This window comes from Lontra canadensis, unplaced genomic scaffold (assembly GCF_010015895.1).
Source record: "Lontra canadensis isolate GAN:19392208 unplaced genomic scaffold, GSC_riverotter_1.0 scaffold7, whole genome shotgun sequence".
Lineage (NCBI taxonomy): Eukaryota > Metazoa > Chordata > Mammalia > Carnivora > Mustelidae > Lontra > Lontra canadensis.
Genome location: NW_022631001.1, coordinates 31780048 through 31794341, shown reverse-complemented (window position 1 = coordinate 31794341; position 14294 = coordinate 31780048). Strand labels below are relative to the sequence as shown.

Below are 14294 nucleotides of genomic sequence, written 5' to 3'. Positions count from 1 at the left end.
AATTTGAGGTGCTCATGGGTGCTAGAACTATAATCAGTGGTATAAATTTTATAACAGGTAGGTTGAAATTTTAAGAACATAGATTTTTACTCATCAGCAGGAAGAATTTTTCTACAGTCAGAGCTCACTTGCAATAAAATGGGCTGGACCATGGATAGTGAACCCCATCTCCCAGTTTGTCCAAGTGTTCATGCAGACTCTAGAAAGCTACTTGTCATAACTGCTATAGCAGGAATTCCTGCAAGATGGGTAGGAGTTTGTCCTGGATGTCCTCTAAGGAACTTTCCCACGCTTGGGTTTTGGCTGTGATGTCTTGGGAGAAATACATTACCTTGTGTGGGAGTTTTTCTGAAAAGTGTTACCCCTTAAAAGAAAGACTTCTTATACATTTAACATATTAAGTTCTTTCACTGGTTTTTACAAGTATGTTACTTTGTTAATTATATTGAAGCTGAGCTTGTGCTAAGAAATTACTTCTTTTCTTTCAAATCTTCATTAACAATAGTAAATAGTGGAGTATAAAGTTCTCAAGTGATAACTGAAAATAGAGCTTGCCATTTACTCTTGAGTCCATGCAGGATTCATATTGTAATTAATATTCTTAAGAGTGAAATTTAAATTTTATTAAAATTATTCTTTGAATATTAAAATATTTCCTATGAGGAAAATTTTGTTTGTTAAAATTAAATTATATGAATGATTTAATGTGATAATATAAATAATTTATACCTACTAAATTAAGGAAATTCTTTTTCCATTAAAAATTTTAAAATTTGGCTTCAATTTAAGTGGAAATCTGCCAGCAATTCCTGTTTTCCATTGTATCATTGTTCTCTCTTCTGAAGAATCTCATAAACCCATTTAGAGCTCTGATTTTGTTTTGTTTTGTTTTGTTTTTAACAAGCCAGGGTAATCGTGCTTTTTAGCTAAGTGGCAGAGCTCTTGGAAGACTAGCAGAGAAAGTGAGGATTTGTTATAAATCAAACACTTGAACTGAGCATTTTCCTCTGTCACACCATTCCTTAGTTCCAAATGCTGTGGTCATGATGGAAAAATATAGTCTACCTCTCCTCGTTGTTCATGCTTGGAATAAGATATCACACTACACTCTTCCGGACTTGTCTTCCAATAGTTGGCATTTGGCCATGTGCTTTTTAATTTTTTTCTTTTTATTATGAATTTTTAGCCTAATTTAGGTGTGTTCTTTAAGGATAGAATCTTTAAGGATAGAAATTTTCTCTTGTGTATATCTTGTGTCTTATAGGCTGAGTATATCTAAGTAGTGTTTTATGTCCTTAGTAACCCTCTAAATTCCCCACAGTGGGTTCTTAATCTGTTCTATCAAGTAGACCCAAGGCTTCAACTTCTAAAACAGCATTTACTCATCTTCAAATGAGATGCTTGGCAGACCATTGCTTATTTCAAGAACATGCCTTTTAACATTATGTCCTTAGTGATTTCTTATAAGTAGTACAATACTTTCATTATTTATTAAGCTCAGAAAACAACTGAGAAATGAATGTCTGGTAATTAAAATGCATTTCCACATAACCATGGAGAGAGGGACTAAAAATTCCAGATGTATATTTACATTATGGAATTCTTGCATCATAAAAGAGATACTTTATCATTGTTAAATTATTTATCAAATACAGTCTTGAATGTACTTATTTAGTGAAAATGGAAAATTTTTCTGATCGTTTCCTTTTGTGATCATTTTTCTCCACTGAAAACATGGCCTTTACAGTGTCACAGGAGATGGTACATGAAGCAGATACTTTTGTATAGAAAGTAGAAATTCAAGGTTGCTTAGAAACTTTGAAAAGTTATTTTGATCAATGAAATGTATTCATGTAGCAGTTCTTCAAAGACAAGAAACGTTTGAATTTAAATAACATTGAATTTAAACAGTTGAACTGTGGTATGTTGATACATTTCTATGAGAAAGAGTCAGGTTTTCTTGGTATTTTCGTTGAGTAGGATAAAAATTTTCTTCTCTTGACAAATTAAACCTTAGCTTTCTGAGCCCATGTGAATTGTGTGCAAATTTGGTGGTACTTCCACAACTTTGGCATACTTTTGTAGTCCAATATTGAAACCTTGCAATCTGGCATGCACTTAAAATATAATGGTTAAAAGCACACGCTCCAGATCCAGGCTGCATGTATTCAAATCCTGGCTTCACTGCTTATAAACTTTATGACCTTGTACAAACCTCTTGGCCTTCTGTTCCTCATCTGTAAAATGGGAATAATGATGGTATCAACCAGGGATTAAGTGAAATGATGCATGTGACACTCTTGACATGGTAAGCACTTTGTAATGTTAGCCTTTATTGCTTCTATTATTATATTGCTAACGAACTTGCATAGAATATTACAAAAATTGCACTTTTTTTTTTCCCCTGCCAGTTTCAAGACTCCTTTGGGCATATCTCCTTTTGGGTATGAACAAACCAAGAAATATCATTTTCAAAGGTGATGAGGTGATGCTTCCAACCTCATTTGCTCTCTGAGTTTTTTGAGGTCCCTAGCGTACTGTGATAGATTAGATTATTTTTCCCAATTATTTAACCCCTCTCTGTAAGGGATTTGTACATTCACAACCTTTGCCATGTGACATTGCAGTTCTCCCTACTAGAGTAAACAAAGGATATTTTCTCATCCCACTAATGTTGGTTTTAACTAGATGACTTACTTTGGCTGATAGAATGTTAAAAGGTAAGATATGAGTAGCATTCATGTGATTTAGCTTGCTCTCTTATATTTCTGCTACCTGCTTTGAGAAGAACATGCCTGTGGGGAGCCACAGTTCCTGAAATTATGAAGATCTGTGGAACAGACCTCAATCCCAGACAAAACCTGAACTCTTGTCTAGCCAACCCCTACAGCTACTGAGCCTTTTATAGTCATTTGTTATGTAGTTGTACAGAAAGGAGTTAACATAGCAGACCTAAGCTGGTCACCTTGGAAAGGCCTGCTTACAAGGTTGGCCTTTGGGTGGCTTCTGAGAACTTGAATTTGGTAGCTATCATTATCTGATTAAGAATGGCCCATTCTTCCAAAACTGCGCAGACAATACGGTTTATGCTGCAACCTGCTTTTCTTCTGGGGGTCCAGGATTTTGGTAGGTGCTGGGCAGAGACTACCAACATGACCAGTTCCCAAAAAAACCCAGGGTTCCATCTCTAAGACCTTCTGTGGTTGGCAACATTTGACATGTGTGGTTACAGCTCATTGCTGGGGTAATTAAGTACACTCCATGTGACTCTTGAGAAAGGACCCTTGGAAGCTTGAGCCTGGTTTCTGCTGGACTTCACCTTAAGTGCCTCTTACCTTTGCTAACTTCAGTCTGTAATAAATTGTAGCAGTGAATACAACTATGTGCTGAGTCCTTTGAGTCCTCTTAGTGAATCATGAACCTGGGAGTGACTTGGGGGACCTCCCAAGCACTGTAAGGTAACTGCAGCAATAGATGACTAATATAGGTACAAATAATTGGGCTAACATGAATCCTGACATGTTGTTTTTGACCCATGCTTTTTATAATGCCATTTGCTAGTTTGGATTCATAGGATTTTGTCCCTACTATTCCCACTAGAACCTTCTGTGTAGGCTTAGTTTGCACCACGAGCTTAGCCAGGCTTCCATAGCTGAAGGGAAGTATTAGTGAATCCTTTCAAATCATTTTCCTCCTCTTCCAAGCCTGGCATTTGCTCAGCTCCCCTTAGGGACTATAGCTGTTAGGCTATGCTATGTATCTTTTCCCTATGGAGAACCAACCCATTGGGTTGGGTTATAACAAATATTGCTTTAATTCTACATATATTAATTTGGGTCTATTCATCTCTTATCCTGCATTTAGGCTACAACTGTCACATGTATTATATATTATAGCTACATAATTACAAACCCCACAAAGCAATGTTTTAATTTTTGCTTTAAATAGCCATATATATTTCCAAGAAATTAAGAGGACATTTTGTCTGTTATATATACCAAGGTATTTACCATTTCTGATTTTTTTTTTCTTTTCTGAAATCCAGTTTTCCATATGGTATCATTTCTCTTCAGTTTGATTCAGTCTCCATTTCTCTGTTAAATCTACCTGGTGAATATTTTATTTTAGGTATTCTAAAATTTCCATTTGATCCTGTTTTATTATTTCTAGTTCTCTTCAGAGATTTCCTATATTCCTAAAAGAATATTTTCCTTTATATTACTGGTAATAGTAATGATAACTGCTTTAAAATCCTTGTTTGCTAATTCCAACATCTGGGTCACCTCAGGATCTGTCTCTATTAATTATTATTTCTGTTGAGTAGTTTGGGATTGTATCTCAGACACTGGAAATGTTATGTTGTGCTGACTCTGGATTTGACTGTGTTCCTCCAAAAAGCATTGATGTTTCTGTTTTGTCAGGGAAGTAGTTGGTTGAGTACAAATTGCAAATTGTCTCTTAGTCAACAGTTCAAATCTTAGGTCAGTTCATTTCTCTTTTGCTGGGCAGAATTTAGGGTGCCCCTTCTCTGGCTATCTCCTTTAAGGGATTCCCTCATTACTTTATTGTGTCTGTGGTTGCTCTAAATTCAGTCCTCTAATTCTTTAAACTAGAGAGAGAAGATTGTAAGTGTACAAGGTTGGGAGAGTGGTGGTGAGGAACACATTGCCATTGAAGAAGCAACATTTGATATATAACAGAAATAATGGAAGCCAGAAGACAATGGAGTCACATTGTTAAAATGCCAAGTGGAAAATGAAACAAAACTAAAAAAACCTGCCAACTTGGAATTCTATATCTCGTGATAATTTTCTTCAAAAATCAAGATAGAATAAAAAATATTTTCAAGTATGTAAAAGATGAGAGAATATGTAACCAGCATGTCTTAATTATAAGAAATACCAAAAGAACATTCTCCAGGTTAAAAAAAAATGATCCCAGATGGAAATCCTGACTACAGGAAGGTATGAAGGGCAACAGCAAGGGTAAATATGTGAATAAATGTAAAATAATATTGACTTCTTGAAATAATAGCAATAATAATGAATCTAAGCTTTCATCTCAAAAAGCTAGGAAGAGAATAGCAAATTAAAGCACCCTTCACACAAGAGGATATTGTGAATGATTTAGTCCCAATAAACTAGAATATTTATATGAAATGGTCAGATTTCTTTAAAAAAAAATCAAAGCAGATATACAAAAATACAAAATCTGGATAATTTTATATTTACTTCAAAAATTGAATCTCTAATTAAAAACTTCCAGTAAAGAAAATTTCAGTCTCAAATTTCTTCACTGGTTAATTCCTTTAAGTATTTGCAGACGAGAAAGCTTGTTACACAAACTCCTGAGACTATTTCCCAACACATTTATAAAGGAAGCATAACTTTAACACCAAAATATGACAGGGATATTATAAGAAAAGAAAATTGTTAGCCAACATCTCTCATAAATAGATATAAAAATCCCAAACTCAGTATTAGCAAACTGAATCCAGAAATATACAAAAAGAGAGAGCACATTCTTGATCAAGTATACAGGTATACACATATTCCAGGGATGTCTATTTGGATTAACATACAAAAATCAACCAATATAATTCACCCCATTAATAAGTAAAGGAGAAAAACCATATGGGAAAAAAAATTTGATGAAATTCAACACTCAAACATGAGTAGTAAACTAGGAACTGATGGTAACTTCTTTTACATATTAAGGGATTTTTTTTTATTTAAAAAATCTCTAAAGCTAATATCATTCTTTTTTTAAAAGATTTATTTATTTGTTTGAGGGAGAGAGAGGGAAGGAGAAAGTGGGGGTGGGGACAGAGAGAGAATTTTCAAGCAGACACCCTGCTGAGTGAGGAGACTGATGTGGGGCTCAATCTCATGACCCATGATATCATGACCTGAGCCAACATCAAGATTCAGATGCTCAATCAACTGAACCACACAGACACCCCAAAACTATTTTCATTCCTAATGGTGACATATTGGACACTTTCCAACTGAAGGTAGGTGAAAGGCAAAGATGCCCCTTTGTAGTTCTCTTTAATATTGTACTAGAGATCTTAGCCTATGCAACAAGACACATAAAAAAAAAATTATATAGTTGGAAGAGAAGCATAAAGCTATCTCTATTTGCAGATGACATGACTGTGCACAAAAAAATCCCCTGGAATCTACAAAATGTGAATTAAACAGTTTTCAGTGTGTAAGATCTATATACAAAAATAAAATATATTTTTATATACTAGCAATGAATAATTAGAAAACAGAATATTAAAATACCATTTAAGACATCAGAAAATGTGGGGCACCTGGGTGGCTCAGCAGGTTAGGCCTCTGCCTTTGGCTCAGGTCATGATCTTAGGGTCCTGAGATTGAGCCCCGCATTGGGCTCTCTGCTCAGCAAGGAGCTTGCTTCCCCATCTCTGCCTGCCTCTCTGCCTACTTGTGTGATCTCTCTCTGTTAAATAAATAAATAAAATCTTAAAAAAAAATAAAACATCACAAAATGTAAAATATTTAGTTGTAACTCTTACAAAATATATGTAAAATATTTATATCAAATCTGACAACACATTGAAATTGAAGAAGACTAAAATATTTTGAAAGAAATACCATATTTATGGACTGGAAGCTTTGATACTGTTAAGAGGTCAATTCTCCCCAAACTGACTTATAACTTTAAAGCAATCTCAATTGAAATTGAGAGCTTTGCTTTCCTGTTAGAAATTGACAAGATGCTTCTAAAATTTGTTTGGAAATACATAAGAACTAGAATACCCAAAAATCACTCAAAAGAACAAAGTTGGAGAACTTACATGATGTGATTTCAGCACTTACAATATAGCTACAGTAATTAATACAATGTGGTATTGTATTGAGGAAACAAAATACAATCTAGAATTGGTCGCCACTTAGGTAGTCAGTTGATTTTTGACAGAGATTTCAAAGCCATTCAATAGGGGGAAAGATAGGGTTTTTCCCCCAATAAATAGTGCTGAACTAATAAGATATCTATATGCAGAAAAAGGAACTTTGACGCCCCGAGCTTACACTGTACACAAAAATTAGTTTGAAATGGTAGTAGACCTAAATCTAAAAGCTAAACTGTAATGCTCATAGGAGAAAACTTAGGAGAATATCTTCCAACCAGCTACAACTAGAAAGTTCTTCAAAGTACATGCATTTTCTTATCTAAAGCATTTTAAGAAACAGAATAGACAAGCCACAGACAGGGGAGAAAAAAATTTCAATAGACCCATCTAACAAAGGACTTGTTTAGAAAATATTGAGACAGTTCTTACAACTCAATAATAATAAGGCAACTCCACTTTTAAAATATGCATAAGATTTGAACAGACATTTCAGATAGGAAAATATACTAATAGTCAACATATGAAAAAATGTGCAACATCAGTAGTTATCAGGAAAATGCAAATGATAACAGGAAAAGCTACAATGATATATCACTATATCCTTTCTAGAATGGCCAAAATTTAAAAAGACAAGTTCATATTTTAGCAAATATTAGAGCAAGTGGAATTTTCCTGTATTGTTTGTAGATTGCAAAATGGTACAGATTCTTTGGAATACAGTCAGGCAGTTACTTAAACATTTACTTACCATTTTTTATCCAGAAATCCCAAATTTGAGTTCAAAAAAGGACTTGTAGAATATATTTATAGCAGCTTTATATATAAAGAGCTCCAAACTGGAAAGAGCCCAAATATCCATTAATAGAAGAATGGATAAACAAATTGTGGTATATCCATACAATGGAATATTACTTGATAATAAAAAGGAATAAACTACAATTGGTGATTCACTGATTGGTGAATCTCAAGACATATGTGGTAATACCATGAGACTCTATAATTATCTCAATAAAAATTTCTTTTTTTAGAATCTTAATACAAATTTCATTTTAATAATGTTAAGCAAAGAAAGTCAGACAGAAGAGTATACACTGTATGTTTTGTTTACACAAAGTTTTAGAGAATTAGAGAAGTAATTATGTTGACAAATATCAGAACACTGGCAGCCTCAGGTTGGGAGGGAGTTGAGTGGGATGTGACCCCTGGGAAATTTGTCGGGGAGTTGTTCTATTTCTTGATTGGGGTGTTGGTTATACAGGTCTGTTTATCAAAACTCATCAAACTGTACACTTGAGATTTGTACAATCTACTGTATGTAAATTGTACTTTAACTAAAAAAGAAAAGAGAAATTTATATCTCTCTAATTTGCAAGTTAGATTTTATTTTCATTAACTCTCTACAAGGCCCAGCTATTTATGTAGGTAGCCTTATAAAAGAAATCTATATATTTGGAAGTTAATTACTCTTTGTCCCTTTGGTTTTTTCTTTCCCTTCCTTCTTCCTTCTGAAAACCACAGGAATGTGAGAGAAAGTGGGTGACCATTGTGAGCAGAACTGGAGCTGAAAACTTGTATCAGAATGTTCTGTCACTTGGACCTTGTGCAGGCCTATAATTTGAATGTGTGACTCTAGAAATGGTTGCTATGGTGATAAACCACTTTACTTAAATAGCATGTATTTTACTCAAAATTCAGAGAAATGGTAACAGTTTCTAGTAATCATGTACTGGTATTAACTTGCAGGGATATGCCTAGAGCTTACAGGTTTTGCATCCATTATCACCAGATGAGTTCATCAGGTTAAAGTTATGCCAGTGAATAATGAAATACGTATATTTAGCCCAATTTTCTTGTTACATATCTCCCCTTGCACACATGGAGCCCCTTTCCAAGATTAATAATATGAGCTGGAGAAATCAGGCCAAGGGTGCTGAATTACTAAGAGATGGAACTGGAGGGAACTTGTAAGGTCATCTTTTCCATCATCCCGCCTCTAGGAGGACTGAATATTCTTCAGCCGTCCCAAGTGGTAAGAGTCTGTCAAGGATGAAGAACAATTGAGATGCTGCTTGCGCCAGCCCCTGGTGTAACCATCTTGATTGCAGCGCTCAGAGACACCGTCTAGCTCCACAGAGCCGAGCTCTGTCCCCTCTGCATTCTACCGAGTGTGATTACATATGTCCTCTATTCTTTGTATTTCTAGACTGAAGAGCTCTCTTGTAAAGAAACCTCCATCCATTAATCATATTAGTAACCTGTCTGTAAACCTTCTCTGGTTCCTTTATCTCTGTTCAAGCTGATTGCAGTGTTTCAGGTATGAATTCTTTATGATTTTATATAAGGATAGAAGGATTTTTTCTTTGTTTCTAAGGTGCTTTCTGATGATAGTCAGGTTTTCTTGATCACTGTGCAACAGTATGTTACACCAGCATCTGAAGAGAATGATCTACAGTGATTTGTAGATCCTTTCTTAGACTGATAATGATGGCCAACAATCTCATAATGATCATTTGGACTCTTTCCCCCCAGAACTGAATATTGAAGTTCCCCTCTCATCTTCCTCCCCCTTTGTGCAGTCTTACGGGAGATCCTCACCTTCTATTTGCCTTTTATGACCTGGAAGATCTTAGTAATTCTTATAGCCTTGGCAATTTCACTTTTCATTTTTCTGTCATGTTACTTAGAAAACTGTAAAATTGCATCAGTGACAGCGTAGATCCCCGAGGATTCCCCTCAAGTAGGAGAGTGGAGAAAGAGAAACCTAAAATTTAGATAACCTGTAACCTCCAAAGGAAATCCCTGAAACATTAAGATTTGTTTACATTCCTAGAGAAAAGCCTGGAAGCTGGAATTTGCCTTGGCCATTTGCATTCAAGGAGATGAGAGGCTTGGCTTTTGGTGACAAAAGCTACAGCTCAATCTGCCCGACACCATGAGGGCCAGCCTGCATACGTGTTTTATTAGCATCAGAGCACAGTTTCAGTAGGGTGATATTTAATAGAGGAGACTTAGAGTCTTCAGGAAAACTCTTATAATTCTGATTCCTAAACAGTGGCATCCTAAATTTAATGCAATTACAAATTAGCAAAGAGAAATGGTAAAGTGTACATGTGCACACACACACACACACACACACGAAACACAGGGTACGCACGTATACACAGAAGCTTCTAAGCATTTGCAATAAACATTTGCATAAAGGTGAGTAGATCTGCATTGATGTTACCAGAGAGTAGAGGAACAAATATGGACATTTGTACCAGTGCAACCAGTTTCAAGCCAACTTGGAGTTCAATTAAACTATAGCTGACTATATTGCTTTTAATACGTATTAAAATTGAGACAGAAATAAGGAAACAAACACTCATATGTTGCTGGTAAGAGTCTAAGTTGGTACAGTTGCAGTGGAAGGCAACATGGCAGTAGCTTTCAAAATTACAAATCCGTATACATTTTGACCCAGGAGTCTCACTTCTAAAATATCCATCTTGTAGACATACTTACATACCCACAAAATGACACAAGTACAAGATTATTCACAGCAGCACTATTTGTACTAGGAAAAGATTGGAAACAACCTGAATGCCCACTGTGAAGGGACCAGCTAAATAAATTGTAGTCCCTTCAAACAAGAGAAGACTGCATAGCCAAAAAAGAAGAACATCCTTTTTATATATGGACATGAAAGGATCCTCAAGATAATCATTTAGTTGAAAAAAATCAAGACAGTAAAAGAGGGCTTACAGTGGGCTACCTTTTGTGTTAAAAAAAAGGGGGGGGAAGCATGTCAATATATGGATTAGACTGAACCATATGAAATTGCCATTATTGAGCTGTTTTTGACCTGTAGAAATGCCTACCAATTCAGTTTGGTTCCACTTCATATTTGCTCGAAGATGCATGACCTCTCTCTGGAAATGTACTCTGTAAATTGATAATATTGGTTGTCTTTGATGTGGGTCAGAGCTGAGTTAACTGGGGGGCAGGGAGGAGATTTTTAACACTGTGAATATTAAATCATGGGGGTGTGCCACCTATTTTAAAAAATACATCACTAAAATTAGATATGAATAAATAAAGAAATGTAGCTGAGGAATATCATTTTCTCATCTTGCACTAGCATGAAATTGAGAAATATTTCTGCACCAAAGCAAGCAAACATTTTGGTCTAGGTTCCTCTTCCCTTCCCCTTTGCCAGAAAATTCTGAGGATTATCTTAAGATATCTTATCCAAAAAGAAAATACCAGAGCCTCTAGTCATTTTGGAAGAACTAATCTACATCACTACCCCCACCCACAGAGACTGTTTCTGAGTATTTCTTCCTGGTGATGCAACTCCTAGTCTCATTTAGCAACCCAAGTCCATTAACGAATGGAACTATGGAGAAGAATGGAAGTGTTAAGCCAGATATGAATATGCACACATTAAAAAGAAAATGCCAGGGTCTCTGTTCCTACACTCTAGAGAGCAGTAGTTGTAATAGACATGTTGAAAAACATTTCCTCGACTATTTGGATGATAGTTCCAAAGGTGGAAATGTCAAAAGGGAGAAGGTTACACTGAGATTCACCTTTTAATAGGATTTGTATGTCAAGTGAATTAAACTTTCATGAATTGAAATTTCCAAGATAGGTTTCCTGTCTCAGGGATCAGTGCTGCACACAACAAAGCAGCTTCTCTCCACTGGACATGGGAACATAGGGGGAGTTGACTCTCACCCCATTGCTGCACGTGGGTGTTCTCAGCGAGAGGGTAGGCTGGATTGCCGAATGCTAATGCATTTTCAGTGTTTTCTATTTCATGAAAGGATACACAGAGAAGCAACCTAGAAATTTTGTTGGAAACAAAATCTATGGAGAAAAGAACTTTTTTTACATTTCCAAATGTAGACAAATTAATTTTTCAAGTACAAATAACACGAGCTCAAGAATTAGCATACGCTGTTACGAAGCCATACATGAGTGATGGTCTGTTTGCCATACAGCACAACATCAGGTGAATTTTCTCCTTCTCTAAATATAGCTACTAAAACCATAAATGACCTGAAGTTCTGCTGGAGCCCTGGGAGGTCACTTGTTCATCAGGCAAATCTGTATTAAGTGCCTACTACCATATATAAAACATAGCCACTGGTATCATAAGAGCCCGAGTGGTCAAAGAAACTAGGTTTATTTGTAGTGTGTTACCTGTAATCTTTTCACATCCTTTGAAAATTGCTAACCTGATTATTAACTCCTATGTAGAATAACTGCATTCACCAGAGTGTTAGATGTATGAACCCTTTCCAGACCGTTGTGCGTTATGTGAGGCCTACTGTACCTACTCTCCCGTGTCTCATTCCCCACCCTGCTGTGTCCCCCTCTCCTAAGACATTCTCTGCTCTCTCAGAACTCGTGCTCGCCTTCATTTCAGAAGTGATCACTTCTAAAATGGGTCTAAGGTCAAAATGGACTCTGCTTCCCTCATGACAGCAGAATCAAAGACCATTTCCTCTGCCAGGGGGTGAGGTGATCTGCGAAAACACAATTGCCTATTGAGATCCCTTCTACCTAGTTTGTCCTTTAAAGAAGCACTTTGAAGGCCACTATCTTCATGCATTTCCGAGTAAACCCACGTAGTAAAGGGGCAAATGCAATTTCCCCATTGACCGGTGAGGTATGGAGACTCCGAGAGCTCCATGGACCTGCCCAAGGGGAGTGACTGGGATTAGAAGCCAGTCCACGGAGTCCGGGAACTGGCATGGCAGAGCTGGCCTAGAAAGCTAGTCAAGATGCAGTGAGTATGGTTCTGTCCTGGCTGACTTCCTTGTGCAAACATTGCCAGATGTTTACTTTTATTTTGCATGGCAAAGGATATGAAATTGTGCCTCTAGTCTGCGCTACACCAAACACTAAACAAGCCTCTTTTCTTGAAGGTGCTAAAGGAACTTACTCTGACATTTAGTAACAGCTTTGCAGTGTGATTAGTTTACGTGTCCCCTCTGGAGAGCGTTCCTACTTGCAGACGCTGGGCAACTTTGTCATCCCTTGCTTCTTTGAACTGGTGACTGTTGCTTCCTGTCTGAAAAGTAACCCGGGCCTTTTCTTTTATTTGCAGTCCACTGCTTATGAAAAGAAATTTCCTGTGACCTATAAGAAGGAAAAGGTGGACAACTTGGACACGAAGTATACAAGTTCCACATCTAGCAGACACCTTCCGGCAGGATTCAAGGGAGAACCAGAGAAATCCCCCATGTCTTCAAGCCAAGCAAGGGCAACCAAGTACATTGCTAAATCCAATGCCCTGCCCAGAACCAAAAAGAAAGTCTAAGTGTTCTTCACCGATGTGTAGTACAAACACAGAGCTGCTCTTTCTGGCGCTAAGACAAGGAGATGGGAGGGGAGAGGACAGGACTATGTTGAGCTTTGAGCCTTTTAGCCCCACTGAGCCCTGCCATGGGTCTGCGCCAGCTGAAACACAAAGCTAGGTAACCCCGGCAGCCTGATGTGAAAGGCCCACCGGCCCCAGGCTTGATGGGGGGCTGCGACTGAAATCAACCCAAGAGGTTTTCAAGAGTTGTTTAGAGGAGCACAGACCCCCAAAGCAAGGCGGTGGGCATGCCTGCTCAGTTTCACTTCAGATTCTTATATTTAGGCACAATTATTTGTAGGAGAAAATGAGAGCCAAATATGGCAATGGAGGTTCTGAATAATTATGTGCACTTGGCACTAGAAGATTTTGTTAGGAAATCACTAATAAACTTGCCATCGGCATATACCAGCAGAAGCGCTTCAGCCATTCACATGTGTTCTTGTGATTTTTAGGTTGCTATAGAGTATTTAAGACAACTTATTTTAAATGTAGAAAAATAGGAGATTTTGTAACTGCTTGCCATTAACTTGCTGCTAAATTCCCAATATATTGATTGACTCAATAAAAAAACAGATGTTACCCATGCACGTTAGTTTGTATGTTAACAAGAGGTGGATAGAATAAGGTCCTTGAAGCCCTTGTGCAAATTAAGAGTTTGGCCTGCTTCTGCAAAGGTAGGCACATAGCTTTGCGGGGAGGTCATGAAGCTGGGTATGGGGGAAAATACATCGTTACCCTGGGTGTTACTGAGTATTTCCTTTCCACCTGGGCAAATAACTTAGCCATTCGAGGTCAAATTGGGTAAAGAGGGCCCTCCAAACAAATTCCAAGGAAGCAATTTGCATTTACTTTCCCCTCCATAAAGTAATAACTTAGTTGCAGCCCACCTCACGCCATGGAGTTGTCTTAGACCTCCCAAATGATGCACAGCAGGCCTGCTGAGTACACACTAGTTGCATCTAAATCCACTCAGGGGCAGGGGTGGGGGCAGTAATAGAAGTACTTCTCGGGATTAATGTGGGCAACACTGTTGTACTGGTGAACAGGGCAAAGGCCCAC

General features: G+C 37.2%; 1 protein-coding gene across 5 annotated transcripts in view; it reads left to right on the top strand.

The window, feature by feature from the left end:
* The window catches only part of STK33 (serine/threonine kinase 33), a 170909-nt gene extending 157089 nt beyond the window's left edge, over positions 1–13820 (top strand). For all 5 annotated transcript variants that reach the window (XM_032853405.1, XM_032853402.1, XM_032853404.1 and 2 more), the window contains one exon: positions 12981–13820. In XM_032853405.1, the coding sequence (XP_032709296.1) occupies positions 12981–13193 (213 nt within the window). In that variant the 3' untranslated portion in view covers positions 13194–13820. The remainder of the gene's footprint in view (positions 1–12980) is intronic.
* Positions 13821–14294: the final 474 nt, after the last annotated feature.